At 45.2% G+C, this 21,035-nt stretch overlaps 1 protein-coding gene across 27 annotated transcripts in view; it reads left to right on the top strand.

Annotated features, from left to right (window-relative positions):
• Positions 1–21,035, top strand: part of tcf7l2 (transcription factor 7 like 2) — a 93,289-nt gene that overhangs the window by 12,807 nt on the left and 59,447 nt on the right. For 23 of the 27 annotated variants that reach the window (XM_044337154.1, XM_044337152.1, XM_044337151.1 and 20 more), the window contains exon 4: positions 19,991–20,092. The exons of the other annotated variants lie outside the window; for them this stretch is intronic. In XM_044337154.1, coding sequence (XP_044193089.1) covers positions 19,991–20,092 — 102 coding nt within the window. The remainder of the gene's footprint in view (positions 1–19,990; positions 20,093–21,035) is intronic. 27 annotated transcript variants of the gene reach the window in all.

The raw sequence follows: 21,035 nt of genomic DNA, 5'->3' as shown, positions 1-21,035 counted from the left end.
GAAGCGGGATTGCTTTGCAAATGAGGTGGGGAAACGTGGCTGTGGTCTGCTGGGCGGCAGAGTGAGTACCAACACTGTTTGCTCTACCGAGAGCTCAATCAGGTCCTGTCGTCTCCCCCACATCCTGCGAGTTAAATGACTGTGTTTTTCTATATGCAGCATAATGATTAAATGCCCTCAAAGATCAGACCTGTAACCTAATTTTGGTTCTAGTGTCGATCCATCAAGTAGTGTGACTGGAAGTGACCGAAACATAAAGATAAAAGAGAAAGAGAAATTACAAAAACTGATAAAATGATGCAGTGGGTTATGTGTCGATGTTGATGGTCTTACAATTCACTCTAACCCAGATTGACTCTCTCTGAACTCAGGGAAGTTTCAAATTGACTTAAAGTGTGGATGCCAGTGTTTATTGTGGGTACACAAGGCGGCGCGGTGACCGGTTCACCTGAGAAATCTTTCTTTTTTGGCCTCAGCAGTGTTTGTCCCAGCCACTGGCAGTCTCGCCTGTGTGACTTTTACTCTGTTATCATGAAAGCGTTTGTGTTTCTCAGTGCTCCAAGTTATTTTTCTGTCTGGGTTTCTTGTGTAGCGTGGACTGATTTGTGTTTATCAACTCTTGCAATGCATTGACATTAGATGGCTTAGTTCTGCTTAGTCTGTTACAGAGCTATTGTCTCACTGGAGCAAAACCACTCAACAGTTACACAAGCTGAGCGGTATGCAAAAACAGTGGTTAGAGCATAGCCCGGCGGGTGAGAGGCGTTGAGGGAAGCTTTGGTTTACAGCTCCAAGCCACAGCCTGATTCAGGGCAGGGTTTGCTATCAGACAGAGAGACATGAGAGGCTAAGACCTCTCTCACTATGATGCCGATGCTTTTTAAGTGGTTGAGATCATATTTAAGTGCCTCTTGGTTCAGTAGATTTGGATTGCCTGTGTGTATGTGTGTTTGCACTCGGTGTCAGAGGCAGTGTGTGTGTTAGCATTTGTCACCTGACTGCCAGGCAGCCGGCCTCAGGAAACCAGAGTCAGTGTGAATGCGGAGGCTTGTCAAAGACAGGTGCCAGTGCTGCTGCCCATGACTGCCGTACAGCAGCTGGGGAAAGACTCAGGCCCACGGTCAAGTGTGGGCCACTGGGAGACAGCATCAGCTTGAATTCCCTGTCGGTGGGGGATCAGATGGACAGGCCTCGTTGCAGTCATGTGGCTTATGGCTGAAACATGCTGTATGCGTCTGTGCATGCACCTTCGGCAGCCACTGGGTATACCGTACATATTTTCTGCGCTCTCGACCTTGCGCTTTTATGGGAAGAGATGTTGTGTTGTACTGCTCTTAAATAAAGTTTGACATTTAAAGATCCTATTTTTGCCTTTTAAACACAGATGCTTATGTTTTAAGTGATATCAAATTGAGCAAACTTGAATTCTGTGAATTGCAGACTGGTGCAACATGGAATTGTGTTTTTAATTTTTAATGAAAATTACACAGCGGAATAGATTCTATTAAAATTTACAATTTAAAGAATTTACAGGTAAGAATAGAACATGGGGTAAACATTTGAAATCCACTTGGTCTGTTTTGTTATGCAGCAGGTGGACTTGCATTGCACACACCAAGAATCAAACAGCAACAGCATGCAGTGGTTGCAATATTAAATTGTAATGTTAATATTTATTTAACAGGGACCATATAGATAAACATTGCAACAGATGTAACGTATATAGAGTGTCTAGCTGAAGTTTATCTGCAGCCCCCCTGCAGATCTGTTGCATATATTTTGAGAGACAGAGTCAGGATCTGATCTGCATACATGCTGCAGTTACATCACTGCAGATGTGAGACCTCCTGTCATGTGCTCGCTAGCACCAACAACCACAAGAGGCAAATAGTGGCCTTCCGTGTTAGAAATATTTGACTATGTAACACATGTGGCCTGAATAAAAAAATTAAAAAAAGCAATAACATGCTTTCTGAAGATTTGATTTAGTTATAGTTTGATGTAGGTTTTTAACCCTGGATACAAGAGAATCAGATTCAGTCTTGCCCAGTTGTGGTTTCCTTTTAATTCAGAAGTCCATTGTGATTATCCAAAGTTTAAAAGATTGCAACATAGTTTCTGGGATGCAGGCTAACTGGTAACCGAAATGTCATGTAAAAATTACCCTTCGACCCCTTTCTGGTAATATTTTGATGTCTCTGACTCACATAGTACACGAGAATATTGTGGTATTAAACAGCAGTGCAGGCAGCTTCTCTCCCAAGCAGAGCAATGGCACCACTGAAAAGTCGAACAGGAAACCTCCCCCATCCTCTCAGGATAGTGGGGTAGTGGATGTGCCTGCAACCCATTACTGTAAGTCCTCTGAGCCTTCTAGGGGAAGTTCCATGGACCTTTTCTTCTCATTTTCTACACTCGCCTTTGGGATCACTTTGAGTCCTACAATCTGAAAATCCTGTGCTGTAAATATTCAGATCTAGTCATCATCTTCTCCCCAAATCGCCTACCCACTCCTTCCCAGATGCTTGCCCACCCTCATGGGAGAACAACTGCTGGCTGCTGTCTATAGGCCAGTGGAATTCCTCACCCCGACTCAGGAAAAAAAGAACTTGTGGAAGTTTTCTATATGCTCCCACAGATCATTTTACATCAGTAGACATGCCTCTCAACACAACTGTTCCCAGTTAGTGGCGAGCTGCCAGTCTTATTACGGTCACCAGTAGGACAAATGTTTTTGACTACCACTGTATGTAGTTTCATACTATGTGGCTTGGTTTTTAAGCTGGTGAACCAACCTGTTTATCCTCTTCCTCTTAATGCATTGGTGAATTTGAATGTAAACATTGGCCTCAGCTGTACAGTCAAGTTTTATTTTACACGGCATTACATTTGGCCTGAGTCTTAAAGTTGTGGTTTAATATCACACCCATGGGTGCAAGAGGGAATTATGGAGAAGAAATATACCCAAACATGCAGCCAATCAGCTGGAGAATTTATTGTCTTCCGGGCCAAAGCATTATCTTTTTTGGTAGGCCCAAGAATCAATTTTTGGTAATTGAGTTAACATTAGTGGTTGGGCTTGCGCATTCAGAAATGATCTCACTGAAAGCATTTTATTCATGACATTAATGAGGCCAGTCAGCACAGTTAATTTGCTGTTATTTAGCTCTGTGGTCGTGTTAAATCATAAACAGGCTGAGAGAGGCCTCACTAACAGTCAGTGATGAATAAATAGCAAAACTCAGGCCCGAGCTCGAAGAGAATCTTGTTTCTTGGCTGGCTAGCCCGACTGTTGCAGCTCCCTGGCCAGAGATTGAGATGCTGTGGTCTGAGATGCTGGGAAAGTCAGCCTCTAATTGTTCACAGAAGCCATTGGCAGGAGGAGCTGAGAAATGATGAGTGAGGCATCAACAGGGGTGGATGCTGAGATGAGACCGTTCTCACTTGCCATTCGGGGTTTTCAGGAAAAGGAGTTGAGCCCAACGGGATGCTCCCCAATGACATACTGGTTGTCCTAAAATAAAAAGAAAAAAACCCCCTAGAAAATCCAACTCTTTTTCCTTGGCTCACTTTTAAGAGACAGACACTTTCTTCACGTTTTAAATTGGCCTTGTCATGCGGTTTCCTCAACTGGGCTGCCGGGAGCCGACTGTTTCCACATAGGCCAATGTTCTGTACCAGTTTTGGTTTTGAGAAAAATAAGGGTCTGTTTTCTCTGGCACTGATCACTGTGGTATTAAACTTCCAATTTTTCCCAAAAGCTAACACAGTCATGCGCTTGTATTCTTCACGCCTTTTTGATCTCTGTCACAGTTGCTTGGCATGAGGCACATCTGCCTCTGTGTCCTAACACTGCCGTGACCCTGTAGTCCTCCCCTCCTCCCACTTGTAGCACAAATCCAGTTTTTCTGGTGTTTTTCTGCGCTCCATAATTCAACAAATAACATCAGTAATGATTCAATTGGGCATAAAGTAATTGAGAGGCGGCATGCTTGCCATCTGTCTGGTGAGATTACTACTTTCTGTGTAATTAAACGTGTGACCTTGCGGCCTTGGAGGGAGGTGCCAGTGGGCAGCCACCACCAAAGAGCCAGGCCGTCTTATTTGAAGTCGGGGGAGGCTGGCTGGGATGGAGGGGAGGGGGGGGGAGTTGTTGTGCGGTTTTAACAGTTTAGCCCAGCTGCTAAAGATAGCGCAGGCTGATGTGAGTCTAGCTTAAGTGGTAGTCTCCTTTACATGGATCTATCTTGTGTGTGTGTGTGTGTGTGTGTGTGTCAGATATGCGCACACACGAATGAGCCTGTGTCAAAGCCAAAGTTGCCGAGCCTCAGTCAATTTGGGGACGCGAGAGGAGCCCCGCTGAAGTCGGAGTGATCCCTGTGTGCATGCAGTGTAACCAGGAGACGGTAGAGAAGCAGGGGCCAAAGAGTGTGTGTGTGTGTGTGTGTGTGTGTGTGTATGTTTGTGTGTGTGCGCTGGTGGGGTCATGATGGGCTGAATAGAGGCTGCTGTTTTAACTCTGATTTTATGTGTGGTTTTGTTTGGACTCCTGTGGTTTGGTTTCCCTTGGACAGTGTCCAGAGACTACAAGGCCTGCTTCTCCTCAGCTCTCCTGCGAGGCCGACGTGAAGGGCCCTGCAAAGCTCTGTGATTGGATTTCAGTCCTGATCTGGTTGTTTTGCGTTGTAAACAGGACATTAAAGACAGGGGAGATGGTGAGCTAATGAGTCTTTGTGTGTGCATGGGGGTGGGGGGGGGGAGCTGCTTATGTGGTTCTCAAGCTTTATCGTCTGCATCCTCCATTGCGGTGTCACACACCCAGTTAAGAAGAGGAACTAAAACCCCCGTAGTACCCTGATGACATATAGTACACATACAGAAATGCAGAAAGTGCAACTGAAAAAGACATCAGTGTGGTTTACTCAGTGTGGGCTGGATGGTGTATTGCAATACTTCCGCCCAGTGCTTGGAAAAAAAAAATCCCTCTTGTTCCCCCAAACAAAAATAACCATTTTAATTACTATGGTTGTGCTATGGTTCAGCCACAGCGCGGCTGGCAGGACCCGGCTGAGGTGGCACCGGCCACTGGGGATGGGGACGAGATCTGGGCTGGCCTCCAGGGAAATTATAGGGTGGCGTGGAGGAGGGGGGGAACCGAAGCCTGCATCCACTCCCTGCTGTCAGCCTGGAGAGCCACTGTTTGCAGCTAGCTAGCTCCTCTCTGTTTCATCTTCGCCCTCTGGAGATAATTGGAGATGTACTTCGTGTAAACATGTTTTTTTTTTGTTTGTTTCAAAGTTAAAGTTTCATTGTTTCAGTCAGACGACCTGTGTATATCTGTCCAGTATGCAGAAAGTTTTTCTCTTTTTTAAATAACATTCTTAAAGCGGACTTGATTTTCATTTGGTGTTGTTTCTTACATTCGTATGCTTCTGTTCTCTCTCTAACCTCTTCAGCCATCTCTTGTCTCCCTTTTCTCTTTTTCCACCCAGAAATCCCCCCCCCCCTTTTTCTCTCCCTCTCCTCTCTCAGTATGTGCTCTGATTACCTCTCCAAACTGGCAATAAGTTGATTGCTTTACAGAGATGATGTAAGCCTCTGCCCTAGGGTACATCAGGTTGGATTTCTCCCGCTTTATCTTGTAAAGCCTAAATTAACAGCTGGTTTGGTTGGAGTTCTCCTGGATCTGACTAAAGGATTAGGCTTGGTTCTCATGCGAGTCAATCCGGTTTGATTTATTGCAGGTCTATCAAAAAAGATCAATAGGAGTCCTTTTGAAAGTAAATCCTTAATCGCTCTTTGCACTTTCGTGTCATCATTGTGAATTTTTCCCCTCCCTTCTATCTCTTGCTCTCTCCTTTCTCTATTTCTCACTCCCTCATTCTTATTCTTTCCTTACACCCCTGCCTTGCCTGTTTTTATTTTTTTTTTTCCTCTTTCTCCTGCTACACCCTCACTCTCTCCAATCTGTGGTAGTGATCTGCCCCTGTCGATGGTATCTTGGTGAATTGCCGGATAGATTTTTCTCTGTTCTCATTAGTTATCCATCGAGGCAAGGCAGCCCCAAGCCTGGCTTTAGCATCCTCTGGTCATGATCACAACCAAAATCAGACCCTGCCACTGCTGCTCTTGTTTTGTCTTCACCCAAACTTCACCTAAATCATGCCCCATCTTTTCTGCACATTAGGCCTGTCACTCACCTCCGGCTCTAGGTAGGGAGGAAGATGATACTTTGGTTCTCATAGCTTCGGACTTTCCCCGTCGATATTAATGAACACAAGCTCCTCCACTGAGGCTGAAATGGCAGTGCTGCTGAAAGTAAATATGAGAGCACCCATGGGGATGTTCATGTGATAATGGGAATTTTTGGTGGGCTGGGAAATGATAGCACTGTTGTAGTATTGAACTCATTTACATGTTGTGGTTCCTCAAAATCACTGAATCAAGAGAGCAGCTACAGATTTAACCTTCTGATGACATTACTTTTTCAAATCTCGGTTCTCTGCTCTTTGGTTTTGCTTGAGTGGGTTGTTTATAGAACAGACACGACAGCATTTTAGTCCATAACAGATATATCAGATGATAAATAACAAGAAATTTTGAAATGCTGAACTCTCAAATATTGGACTCCGGTTCATCCTCCTTTGTTGACCACTTTACACTTGTGTCTTCATTCCCTCTAGGCCTAGATGCATGCTAACATGTGAAGCATGTGCTAAACCCATTTCAATAATATAATTCTAACTTTCAGCTATCTCGCATATTAGAATACTGAAGGCTTATTTTCTTGCACATTCAAGTGCACATATTTCCCTCTCGACAAAATGATATAACGCTCAAACAACACCCTGCTGCATATTTTCTCCCAGACATTCGTAAAGTGACCTGGCAGCTGTTGAGAAGTGGGGGGGGGGAGGGGGGGGGTTAAGATCTCACTAAAGTTTATATTCTTCCTCCTACTCCTGCTCTCACTTTTCCCTGCTCTTTCTGTCTCAGTTTCTCCCATTTTACAACAAGAGGGCTCATTATATGTTATCTCCAGCACCCCCCTCCTCTCCTCTTTTTTTCCCCCCCCTTACTCTTTCTCCGTTTCTCAAGGCCATGACTTTCAAGGAACTTAAAGAATACAACCAGTAGCGCAGACAGGAGGGGTGGATGGATGGGCAAACTGCGTCAGCGGTGTTGATGACGCCTAGCCTACGTTTCGATGGTGTGGTGGCTGCTCCCTGTACACCCATCACTCATATTTCTCCAGAGAATTTCCTGTGTCTCTGAATGCTCTGGACTTTTTTCCCCCCTAGCTGTGTGAATGTGCCTGGGGCGGAGGGGAGGTGAAACGGGCTCAGGGCCGATCGATGTCAAATTCAGGTGTGTCCTCCTGGCATGCTCGGCAAGCTGGCTGGCAGACCTGGGGTTGGAAGTGTGGGAGGGGCTGTGGTGGGGTGGAGGTTGGGTGTGTGTGTTGGGGGGGGGGGGGGGGGGTAGGGGTGGGGGGGAGTTGGTGAGATCGACAGGATACGTGGGAAGGAAGGGCTTGCTGTCAGCCAGCTGGACCTCTTAATCCTACAGCCTTGGGGAAAGGGTGTGTGTGAGCCTGTGTGTGTGTGTGTGTGTGTGTGTGTGTGTGTGTGTGTGTGTGTGTGTGTGTGTGTGTGTGTGTGTGTGGTGTGTGTGTGTGTGTGTGGATTGTGTTTGTCTCGTAGAGATTTGTCAATTTTAGCACACCTCTGCTCCACTCTTTGGCCCAGCTGAGCCCACATTGTGTGTGTGTGTGTGTGTGTGTGTGTGTGTGTGTGTTTGTGCTCCAGTGAGAGACAACCAGGATTTCATGTGCACTGTGTTTACTGTAGTCCTCGCTTTAACGGCACACTGTATATTTATGTCGAGACGACACAGCCTCTCACCCCCTTGATGTTGGAGAGGCGCTGGGGGTTGGTGCGAGGTGGAAGTGGGGATTGGAGGGAGAGGGTGGGGTGGGGCGGGAGGGATGTCCCGTGTTGCTGGTTGAGAGTGGGGGAGGAAGGGGGGATGAGGGGGAAGTTGTGAGGGCAACAAACACTGCCAACACCCCCACTCCACCCCATCCCACCCCATCCCATCCCATCCCATCCCATCCCATTCCATCCCCTGCCTTCCATCCCCAGTCCTCTCAGACCATCAAACGCCTATTCTCCAAAAACTTGTGTGTGTGTGTGTGTGCACTTCACCCCAGCTCTACGTCACACTGCAACTAACTGGCTGATTGTGTCATCCCCTTGTCATTCATTAGACACAAAACATACTATTTAGCCACATTCCATGCAAGCTTCCTCTCTTTTTTTTTGCTCTCTCTCTGCCTCTCCCTCTCTGCCCCACTCTCTCTCTTTTGGCGTAGACTTTTGCATATATCACAGGCTGGCAGGCTAAGAGCTTGGGACTTCCCCACGCCACACTCCAAGCCTTTGATCCTTTGCTTTGGAGGTAACATCAAAAGGAGAGGCATAGAAAGGCAGCTACTACTGTGAAGTTCAATGTTCAACTTGATGGCTTGGCTGAGGGCTTTTTTTCCTCTCCTCCTCTACCACCCCCCCTCACCCCCCCCCCCCCGCTCCCTCCCTCCCCCCCTTTCTCTCCCTCTCGCCCTCCCTCCTCCTGCTGCTCCCTCGATCCCTTCGCTGCATCTCTCAGCTGACAAAAACACACAGTTTGTAGCCAAGGGTTTTTTTTTTTGTGCCTCTGACCTCACCTCCATAGAACCTATCTGGCATAAAACAAGACCTCCTCCCTGTATAAACTCAGATATACAGATGGAGTACACAAAGATTCAGTCGTTTCTTTTTGGACGGTGTGGTAAAAGGTGCAGTTTGAGCACCCGGCCCTTCCCTTTCTCTCTCTTTCTCCCACTCTCTCTGTGTGTGTGTGTGGATAACATGCAGCATCCTATATTGCAGCTGGTTGCATCAATGCCAAGACGGGCCCGTTGCGGCAGAGGTGTTGGATAGGTTAGCTGGAGGGAAAGGGCATCACACCATATTGTTTTCTGCACGCACTCTCTGCATGGATCCATCCTTTCCTTTCCTTCTCCATCACTCCTTCCAAAAGTGAGAAAAAGAGAGTGTTCAGAGGAAGAGAAATACCTTCTCTTTGCTTTTTTTTTCTCCCCCCCCCAGCTGCTTTGGTTGCTGTGTTGACACATGGCACATGAAGCTTGAAATCATTCATTCACAGGAAAACAAACGATTTTCATAATGAACGCTTCTTATGCAAACTCCCTAAATTAAGGAAGTGTCAGATAAAGCCATGCATTCCAGGTCAAAGCCAGGCTCTGCTGTGGTGTAGTCAACTGTATTTAAATGACACAGACTTGATAAGGCGATCCAGAAAGCTGAGGTGCTCCACTAAATGCTTTTTTGTCTTTTATGAGCTTCCCTGTCTGACTGTGCCAATTAGCAAAGGCGTGTGGCCTGCTTTTCTTCTCCTCTTTCTCTCTCTTTTTTTTTTTTTTCTCCCTGCTCCAACTCTCTTTCTAGATAGACGCTCTCTCTAACATGCTCCCGCACACACACACACACACACACACACACACACACACATACACACACATCGCTGTACACACACCAAGCACACGTTTGGTGTATCATTAGCTTAGTGTGCGGGGAGGCGTGCGAGCCCGAGCTCTCTCCTGCCTTATCTCCATGTCAATCACAGCGTGTGTGTGAACATCAGTTGTAATGATCTCCATCCAGCCTGTCGGTGCGTGTTAGCGCCTGGCTTCCCTCGCCCCCGGAGCAAGCCGTTCCCTAGCTAATAGATGCAAAATTAAGCTGATCAATAGATGGCCTCAGCTCATTATTGACATGTTATCGCGGCGTGGGATTTTTGTCCGGGGGTTTTATTCAGAGCTAGCTGGAGATGCAAGGCAGGAGGAGGAAAAAAAAAAAAAAAAAAGTTAGCGGTCTTCTCCAAATGGTTCAGGCCACTTTATTTCAACCTTGCAATTATGTTATATTAAGCTAATTTATTCTCACTCAATCTAATGCGTGTAATGTTTGAGATGCTAAAACCGTTTCTATTTATATTACTTGTCCTGTAGGAAGAGTAATCACCTGCTCAGTGGAAGGAAATGAGATGGAGACTTTGTAAAACACCATATTAAAGATTCATCAATAATTGGCATGTGTGCTGCTGTTTGTGTTCGGGGGAGGAGGGGGGGCTCTTATGGACGGGTCACCACGTGATTGAGCTAAGTGGTAATTAACCATGAGAGAGGTGTGTGTCTTTTTGAGCCTTTGCTTGCAGCTGTGTGTATGCATGAAGATGCATGTGCTGCTGTGTGTTGGGAAGGGGGGGCGGGGGGAAGGTTAGGGTTAGGTGGGGAGTGCATCTCTGACAGAGTTGATTTGGAGGTGAGAGCTGGGGGCATGTGGTCAGGTTATAGGGGGACAGGAGGGGAGAAGAAGGAGAGCCACCCACTCTGGCCCGAGCCACACATCCGCCTCCCCTGACCCTCCTCAGGTCTTATTGTCATGGAAGCATCTCCCATTTTAATGAGCTCCAATAACCAAGCCCTTATTACTTATTTATTCATTAAGCTACTGTGGCAAAGCGGCAGTACCCCACTGTGTGAGTGTGCATGTAATTGCTTGTGTGGGATTTCTTTTTTCTGTTCTCCATGCACAATATCATAGTAAGTACTATGTTTCATAACAACAATAATAAGTAGGGGTGTAAGACTACACAAAATTCACGGTTCAGTGTGTACCCCAATTTTGGGGTCATGGTTTGGAATGTTTGTGGTACAGTAGGGGGGAAAAAAGAAAGGTAGAAAATAACATCAATGGCATCATCAACAATGGCTCATTGGCCGTAACTATTACTGAAACTGAAAGTTTAGTGCAAAGAAAACAATCTTTCTGTTTCTTGCAAGGAGTCAGGACCACAGCTGACAGCTGTTTTATGCTGATTTATGGTCTAACCGTATAGAGAGTAGTTCAAACTAACTCCACTTCCAGCAGTAACATGCTGCTTACACATTGATACTTCAGCATTAATAATCTAATAGAGACTACATTTTTCTCTCTCAGAACTGGTTCTTATGACATGCTGTCTGACCACGTCAGAAATCAAATGTTTTTATAGTTCTGAACGGCTACACTCAAAGGCAGAGTGAAAAGCCGACTGTCACAGACAGGGGAGGGAGACGAGGAGATGTGGTATTGTTTCACTATGGAGATAACGGAGCATATTTTAATAATAGTGTTACACTCAGTCAGTGTTATGTGTCTCTCGTTTGTCATTCTGATGGCAGCAACACTACAGGGTAACCAGGGTAACCAGGCTACCTTGGCTATGCCAGCTAGCATACACCCATTAGCATGCTACAGCTAAATGGTGCTCTGCCAAAACATTCGGGGTGGAACTCACGCTCTAGAATTATTGTTCTGCACGTCAGAGTAAGTGGATTATTAAACCATTTTGACAGTAATTGTTTGGGTCACGGAGCATACTGAACTGAGGAAAGTCACGCACCGAACCGAACATCCTGTACCGAATGCTTTGGGATGAATACACATACCGTTACACCCCTAATAATAAATAATAAGTTAGGTTAAAGCTAATTGAACCTAAATAAATAGCTTCAAGCTGCTGAATTAGCCGAGTTGGTTGGGTTATAAATCCATAACCTGAAACCATAATTGAGATTTGAGTTGAAACCCTCAAAATCCTGTGCTTTAGGTATGCCGAGGGAGTAGGCCTCATGAATATGGAGGCTGAACTGCTTCAAGGTGTATGTGCAAGTGTGAAAGAGACAAAAAAGAGGCTGAATGTTTGTTGGTTCGTATGATGCTTTTCTGAAGATTAATTGCCTGTTGGTATGTGTGTGTGTGATGCCTTCCACGTAATGCTTTCTGATTGATGAATATGCGTAGGTGGAATTGTGTGATAGTGTGTACTGTGTAGTGTTTTCAGAATATTGGAAGTCTTTGTGAAGCCTGAGAGTGTACACATTCTCTCCCTCTGAGGCATGTTTCATAGCTTCCTTATATCCAGTCTACCGTTTAACTAATTCATAGTGAACTCTCGCAGAACAAAACCAGACACCCAACATCAAGGGCAGCGTTCAGCTCTCCTCCAGCACAATACCAAATACAGCATTCTCCAGCAGAATGTGGGCGCTGCAATCAGCTTACTTGTCTCCCTCAGCAGAGCTCAGCTGCTGTTCACCTTTTTAACTCTCCTCTTCACGCCCCTAACCCTGCTTCCTGCAAACAAAGGTAAGCATGTAGTGAGCGTATGAGTTGCCCAACCTCTTCTCCTTCCACCCCCTTGGCCTGGCCTTGCGTAAGGGGCTCAGACACACCTAGGCCTGCAGACGTGCCTGCTCACCTCCATGTAGCCTCGAAGTAGGTCAGTGTGTACAAGACTCTTACCAGGAAGGTTCAGGACTGATCTTTGACCCTGCTGATCCATCAGCCCACTTTCACTGTGCTCTGGGTTCTCAACTGACTACCATTACCAGTGATGCTAATTTAATTATACATAATATTTACACACATGCAAATCACAACTGTTAACACCCAGACTATGGTTATAGTTCAATCAGATGTTGAAATGGTTCTCAGTAATCTGACAAGATGGTAGATCATTTCATACTCAGGTTGGTGTATTGATGAATGGTGGTAGTTTACAAGATAATGTGGTGAAATTAAGAAATAACAGGAAAATAGAATACTTAATCCAAAACTAAATCCAAAATACCAAACCAAAGGCAACTGTATTCATTGTTACCTGTTGTTGTAATAAATGTTTCACCACTCATTCAAGAGGCTTCATTAGTTCTTGGAATTGATAAATGGCAAATTGTGTTCCAGGCAGGACGAGTAAATCCAGTTCCCACTGAGTAGTATATTTAGTTGACATGTTACCTGGTAGACTGACACATTTCAAAGACAGGCAAGTAGAGAAACTTGTTTACTGTCATGCTGATGATTTGATAGATCACCTTTAATATAAGCAGTTAGCTATGGTTTTAATAGTGACATGATGTGATGAAAGATGTTTTGCTGTCAGCCCAAAAGTTAAATAAATAAAATTATTCAGCACGTGGCATTTAGATATCTTTTTACCTTTTGTGGCATGAACACAAAATCAAAACACAAAAAGTAACCAGACTAGGGAGTATTGACGAGCAACCCCACTCTATCAATCAATTAACTGTGATTACAACATAAGACAACTCGATTAAGCTGCATGCATTAACATTGCAATAACCTGTAACCCGTTAAGTTTGTCAACCTAGTGATTTTAGAGACTAGTGTAGTCCGAGTTAAAGAAAAGAAAGACAGAGAAGGAGTCACTGAGATGGAAGAGCAGCTCTGTGAAGCAGGAGAAACACCTGAAAGGAGAGGCATTCTGCTGCAGAGCCTGATACTAAAGGTGCCAGAGCGCCTGTTCATTAGCGGGGCTGATGGAAGACTAGCCAGCTCCTGCTGGCCTTCACCCTCCCTGCCACTATTTATAGAGCAGCCAAGATATACTCTTAATGACACAGTGAGAGGGACAGTGGGATAGGGAGAGGGGGTGCAAAAGTCAGAAATGGAACGCTGTTTACTTTCTGAGGCTTGTTGAGAAGCTGGTGTGTTTTTGGACTGCAATCGTGTCACCCTCTCACTTCCTTGGAGAATACTGTATGTGTACCCAAGTGTGTGTAATCTTTGGTCTAGTCTGTCATCATCCAATCAATTTAATTGAAGGTAGAGAACCATTTTTTTTTTTTTTACTTCTTTTGACTAGTGGACATTTTTGTCTCCTTTGGATAGTTTTGGAAAGAAATGTGTCTGCTATGTATTGCGCAATCCTTTGAAACTTTCCGGTCAATCAGCTGGTGTTTGAATAGCACATTTGTCCACACCTACTAAGTAAACAGTGTCAGAGCAAAGCCATACTTATCTCATGAACCTGTGTTTAAAAGAGCGAAACTAACTTCCAGAACAGGCCAGATAAAAGTCAAGTGTTCATGGACAGAAAGTCTAAAGAAAGGGCACACATCAGTTAAAACCTAACAGCTTTTTTGCTAAAGACTTCAATGCTTTTTTTTTGGATATTTTAAACAATAGCAGTTTCACAATCCTATTTCCACAGCGTCATTTTTAAGGGGTGAGTGGAGTCTGAGTTGGGTAGAGGGGAAGGAGCGGTCACGTGCACATTCCCCCTGTGGAACAAAGGCTTATATGAAAGTGTCAGGTTGAGGTTTTTTCTGCAAGAAAGAGAGAGAAAGGGAGTTTGAGGTGGAGATTGTTGGAAAAAGGGGGTAGGGGTAGAAGGTGAGATGGGGAGGTTTTGGATCAGGTCGGCGGCCCCAGTGCTGTCAGGGCCGGTGGAACCCCCAAGCGGTTCTGGCTTTGGAGTAAATACAGGCCCAGCGGACCCCTTCCCGCCCCAGGGCACACAAACCCCAGGCCTTCCCACATTCCACTTTTATTTTCCTGGTTGCAAAATGCCTCTGGCTATCAGAGCAGGTGGGGTGTTTTTTTCTTTCTTTAATATTTACTCATAAAATGTGCATCGGTTGAACCAAAGCAGCCATGATGGGCCCTTTTGTGTCGGCTGACTTTCGCCCAGTGTTGTCCTGGAATTCTTGCTTTACTTTACTTTCCATCGGTTCTACTGTAAATCCAATCCTCCACAGGCACACACACACAGACACAACAATGTATCATATAGCTGTGTGCGTGGGTGAATTTTTGTCTACTTGGGGGATTTCAAGGGGTCTGCGTTGCATTAAGCTTCTCCCTCCCTCAATTACAGAAAATTAGTGTCCCCTCCTCAACAACTTATGTTTTTATTTAAGCACGTGTTTGCGTCTTCTCTTGCACCTATTAGTGAGGACAAAGACTCCCGACAATATCTGCAACAGATCAAGAGAATATGCTCAACCCTTGTTTTTAAAGGGATAAAATTGTAGTCAAACTGGATGGGCTAATCTTTTAAGCTCTGTGCAGTTTACTTGCAGAGCTTTGAATGGGCTCCTCTTACTAGCCTTGATCATTTTAGACTTTAATAAAGCTCTTTATAGTAGCGGTCTGATTGGTGTAATCTGCAAGCTGTCAATCCCATCTCTGAGTGCTCTCCCAGAGGAGCTGCTGGGCTTGTCGACCACAGAATGTTAGAATGTGGGTGAGCATTGTTGTATTCAGGTGTGCAAGTAAGCATGTACAGTATGTCAGTGGGGTGGGGCGGGGTGGGGAGGGGTTTGTCTCTGTCATTGTACACGTGTTATCTGTACACAATGACTGTAATGCACATGTAGAGCTATGTTATGTTTGCGAGGCAGCCACAGATGGGTCGCAGATCTGCTGGATTCTCCAGAGCAACACCCAACATCCATATGCTGACTCTAAACCCAAGCTGCTACTTGTCTGTCTGTCTGTCTGTCTGTCTGTCTGTCTCTGTCTGTCTCTGTCTCCCCTCCTTTTTTCGTATTGCTGACATGGCTGGAATGCTGGATGGAGCCCCAGCGATCCTCATCATCTGTCCCATGGTCCCCTACTGGAAAGTGGACCAGTGTTTTGGAGCCATGTTGGCACATAAGGAGCTCTGTTTGTTTGATTGGTCTGATACCCTCTGCTCTTAATCCAAAACAAAACGAACAAGCCGTGCGGTGGCCTCTACTCCAGCCGCCAAGGCTGCATGTGATAAACACATCAGATGGGAGCTTGACGGAAAAGGATCTGGTTGCTGACCAGAAATGGGAAGAACAATCCTGCACTTTCTGTGTCTGTCATTCACACACACGCACACACACACACACACACACACACACACACACACACACAAAATGATGAGGAAAACTTTTCCCCCCTCATTTGTCAATACCATATATTGACGTTTGGTTAATGTTTGATAGGATGTGGAAAAAATGTTTTATTTTAGGAGGTCTAGTACTGTTGCCAGGAAGGAGTATTTTTAGGCCAAATTGCTTCTGTGCCTGGCTGTTGAATTAGTAACAAACAGTGGTGGAAGCCGGTGTGTGAATGTGTGAGGATGATGTGTGAGTCCTCAGGATGACCCTCCATTTGTCTCCGGCTGGCTTCCCCTCTGCCACGAGCTGTGACACATGGACCAGGGACCCAGCTTGTTTTTTACTGCGATGACATTCAGGGAGGATCTGGGTTAACACACTGTAGCTCATAACATGCCAAACCTTGGTGCAGCAGCAGTCACTCAAGTATGGGCTAGTGGTCCAGTGTGCTTGTAGAAACCACCATTCATACATTTTATAGTAAAAAAAAAAGCGCTGAAAGAATTAGTGGATTAATCAATTACTTGATCACCATAGGATTAATCAACAACAATTATGACAGTCAATCAATCATTCAACAAGGAAAAATGTCAAACTTCATTGGTTCTGGATTGTCAACTGTGAAGATTTCCTTTTAAATTTAATATCTTTGGGTTTTGAACTATTGGTTGGACAATACAAACAATTTGAAGACCTTGGTCTCTGGGAACTTCTGACAGGCATGTTTAGTGTTTTTTTAATAGTACAACAAAAGTAATAAACAGTATAATCAATAATGATAATAATCATTAGTTGTAGCCCTTGTAAACAACTCCAGCCCCCCCACCACCAACCCTTCATGTGCTTGGGAAAGCTGTAGAGGATGGGGAAATCGGGACAGTCAGAGTGAGTTCATCCCTCTGTAAGGATTTAGAGGACTCCCTTGTCTTTCACTTCATCAGAGACAATTGAGTCATTCAGTTCCCATTGTGGGGCTGGCCAGGCGAGGAGGGGCGCAGGGTAGGGGAAGAGAACAGGGGTGGGAGGCTGAAAGGGAGAGGGGAGAGGGAGAAGCCGTCTGCTGCACGACCCGGAGCCGAAGCCCAACCACTGGGTGGCTCTTACAAGGGTGGGGGTCTGTCAAGGGGGGCTGGTTAGTGTTTGTGTGTGTGTGGGAGGGGGGCAGGAGGAGAGACAGAGGAGAAGAGAGAGTTATCCTGGAACTCCAGAGCAATTTGTCACATTGGAATGGCTCTTGAGTTACCCGGGGGGCCCCCTCATAGCAGGAGAGTTTTCAGGTCGCAGAGTGGGGAACAGGGAGGGGCTTGGAGCAGCAGAGAGGGGTCAGAGGTCATGGCCTACTCAAGCCCAGGCAGTGCGTCCGTTAGCGGGGCAGGCGGGCGGGTGGAGAAAGAGGAAGGAGGCCAAGAAGGGGGTGGTCGGAAAGCCTGGTGCTTGCCAGGGCTCCGTTTTCCTTGGCATGCTTGTAAAACCTGCAGGAGAGATTAGTGTGTGAGAACATTTGCAATAGCAGGGCTGAAGTGGAGCCACTTGTTAGGACATGCGCTCCGGCAACACCCCTCTCTCTATAGTCTTTCAATGTCTGTCTACCGCGTTGCCACACTCGGGGGTGTCACCTTCACGCTCCTCAGAATGTCGTCAAGCTAGACCCCTCCGTGGGCTGCAGCTGTGTTTGAATATTTGCATGTGTGAGCATGTGTGCACAAGCACATGTGATGTGGCAGGACTTTCCCATAACTGGATTCACAATTTACCCCCCCCCCCCCTCTCCTCTCCAGCAATGGCCTGTCTTCTAGCCCCTCTGGCACCAACGGACACTGTCTTGAATTACCTCATAGATGACAGCAGCTCCGTCACTCTCTTCCTCCTCTTTTACGGTTACAACACCACTCCCCCCCCTCCTCCTTCTCCTCTCTCCCCTTCATGGCAATTAATACCCAGTGCGGGGGGTCCATAAAACCCACAAGACCCCAACTCTGGAGTTTTTACAACCTTTCCTTTTTCCACTCTCAGGACATACAAACAAGCATAAACAAACCCACTTTTTAGCAGTAAAAGCTGTCTTGGGGTCATAAATGAGTAGTAGTGGTGGAGAAAGACCAGGCAGCAAACAGTTTTTCCCTTGCAGGGTCTGTAACCGAGGACATGGAGTCAATAACTCCCTCCAGCGTCTACCACTGGCAGGCACCCCACAGTGAACTCTTCGCTAATTACCACTGATTTAGACACAGTCTCAGGAAGGGTCGCGACACGCTCACTCTGACCAGCACTGACTCACATATACACACACATTCACACTCTCGCAGACATACATACAAACTAGCAGTCACTCTTGCTGGATGGCAACACGAAGAAATTGAATCTAATATACCTGCGACACCATAAAACTGCCAAAGCATTACCACAGAACCATAGCTTAGTCTGCATTTCATAGTGTGTGTTAGAGGACAGGGTGATGGTTAGTCATAATTTCTAAAAAGTGCTACGCATAAACCTTTTGTCAACAAGTTCCAACATGTGATCCTGGGCTCTGGGCCAAAAATGATGGTGAGATAATTATGACATTCAGCAGGATTGTATGAACTTATGTAATTACTGCCAAAAACACATGATCTCAATCAATCCAGGAATATTATTTGATAAGAGTCCAATAGGATCAAACTACAGTCATTGAGGCCTCTGAATGATTGAGACTTTAAACCATATCCGTTTTCATGACTCTGCCTTTGGGCCACCAAATAAAGTGATGCTTGTTACCCTAATTGGCCAGTACTAATAATCGTCCCTGATTCTCCTTTTTTTGTGGAAAATTTGTGGATTTTTCATTTGAGTGTGAACATTATTTATAGGATTTTTCTGGAAGGGCTTCATGTATTTGGCATGTTATTTAAATTGAACTCAAAATGGGTTTCATTGTGCCTTTTCAAATTTAATTGCAAGTAAATCCAGGGAACTCCCATCATCTTTAAGGCAATTGAGAGAGCGGATTTGCAAAGGTCATTGGTGTTACAATGTTTACAGTTGTCACTCCTGATATACAGTTCAACAGAAGTTTCCCTCTTCCAGTGTTCTCAGAGAAGTAGCCATTCCAAATGCCTTAGAACTGAAACAGCTGCCGTGACCTCTTTTCCTCATACTAGGTGGCCGTGACATTGATAAGCACAGTTTGGACCACATACTGCAGCAAGGTCAGCACCAGGCTCTCAGTGGCTGACAAATTTATAGAGAATGTGCTGTCTGGCCAGAGTGTCGTGACAGAGATGGTAGAATTTGGCAGGTGATATCACATGATTCTCAATAAATATCCACAACAGCAGTGGTGGATATCTGCCATGTTTTATTATGATTTTATTATGATCGGAAATATGGAGATGATGACAGTGGACCATTCTAGGAAAAGGTACAAGATAGACCATTTTGGTAGAACAGTCAACACAGCACATGTTATCAAATTATAAGGACTCCACCCATTTTATAACAGACAGATGTTTCTCATGACCCTTGTTTCTGCTTATCTGTTTTCTGTGTGTGTGCGTGTGTGTGTGTGTGTGTGTGTGTGTGTGTGTGAGAGAGAGAGAGAGAGACAGAAAGCAAAAGGTTGGGAGAAAGAGTGACTTCTGATAGAGGCCAAGTCAATCATTTATGGGATAAGTCAGGAGGTTTAGCCTCAGAGGAGCGTGGTGAGACGCCATGCTTTAACTTCTTTATGGGTTCCAATAAAAGTCTTGACAACAGTCACATTTATGACATTAGGTCATCTTAGAGCCATAAGTTGTGTACAATACTACTTTTAACCTCTGCCCTCCCCCAACTCCCAAGTCATGAGTCAGTTCGTCACGTCTCAGCCACTTTATGATAAACTTAAACCAAATAGTTTTTTCTTTCAGAATTTCCTACTCACTGTGAACAAGACCAGTATTGTTTTGTACATTTCTAAAATATGTGTGATTTAGTTTACTCAACTACCATGTGCACTCCTGCTGAACTCTCATATTGCATACTTGAGGCCATCCTCACCCCATCTACCATCCGCCTTATGATCTTTATTTGCCGCTCCATGTTTTTGAGTTTCCCACACCCATACACCCATCAAGAAATGTCGTCTACCTTTTTTGTCTTATTTTAATTTGTTCTTTTGGTTTTTGCTTTCTGCATTGTTAACATGTTTTGTTTTCTTTCTTTCCATTCTGTTTCCTTTCTGCCATTCAGTACCTACAGATGAAATGGCCCCTGCTAGATGTTCAACCAGGAGGTCTTCAGAGTAGACAAGCACTTAAAGATGCCAGGTCCCCGTCACCGGCACACATCGTTGTAAGTAACACTACGCTCGGTACCTCTCCTCTATTTCCCAGCTCTTCTTCACTTCTTCATGACAGAAAGACAAACAAACCCTGCTTTCCTTCTCTAATCCGTCCTGAAAACATCTTCAGGGTTATAGCCCCCCCCCCCTTTTTTTGTCCATGAATGGATGTTTTGACTGGAAAAATGCATATTTGTTTGCATTTACCCTTAAATCAGAGTCACTAACACACCCACTCAGTTTTATGTAAACTTGCAGTTTTATGTACATGTAGATTTTGACTATGAGAGTTTTGTGAATCCCAGAAAGTAGATCCTTTAGTTGGTGAGTGATCAAGAGGCTTAATGGCAGTCGGGGCTGCCACTGTGGCAGGTACAGCAGTTGTTTTTTGGACGGCTACGCCACTTGTAATCCCACAGAAAATGATAACTCCCAGCCTAGCCCTGTACTGAGCCAGATGATTATGGAAAACCAGTCTAATGTTGACAAGTTTCAGGAGAATGAGCTAATGCTGGGCTGCTAACATAATGTCTTTGAGGGAAGTGTGGGCGTTCCTTCAACATTGATTACCCTATTCAAGGAGTTGGAGGAGTACTCTGGCAGGAGAGTTGGCTTGACAGCCATAGGGGCATATGCTGTACATACACATAACAGAGCATCCACCCCAGGCATGTCAATATCTTAGAGGCTAGCAGCTGTAGAATGAACAGTTGTACATGAACTTAGTAGTTAGCCAAAGGCATAAAGTTTTCAGGAGGTCAGCGGAAAGGTTAAACATAGGGAGGTGTACGTATGTGGTCACCGGGTTAGCGAGCCAGGAAAATCAATGAGAGTGGGGATTGAGCTGAATTAGTGAGGTGACCATGAATGCCCTGGGCCATTATTGGCACAGTTGTTTCTTTTGTTTGGAAGTCGTGCATCTTCTACATATAGTTATGAAAATTAAAATTTGAA

This window comes from Thunnus albacares, chromosome 20 (assembly GCF_914725855.1).
Source record: "Thunnus albacares chromosome 20, fThuAlb1.1, whole genome shotgun sequence".
Lineage (NCBI taxonomy): Eukaryota > Metazoa > Chordata > Actinopteri > Scombriformes > Scombridae > Thunnus > Thunnus albacares.
Note: the sequence above shows the minus strand (reverse complement) of the source record. Positions and strands in the feature narration are given on the sequence as shown.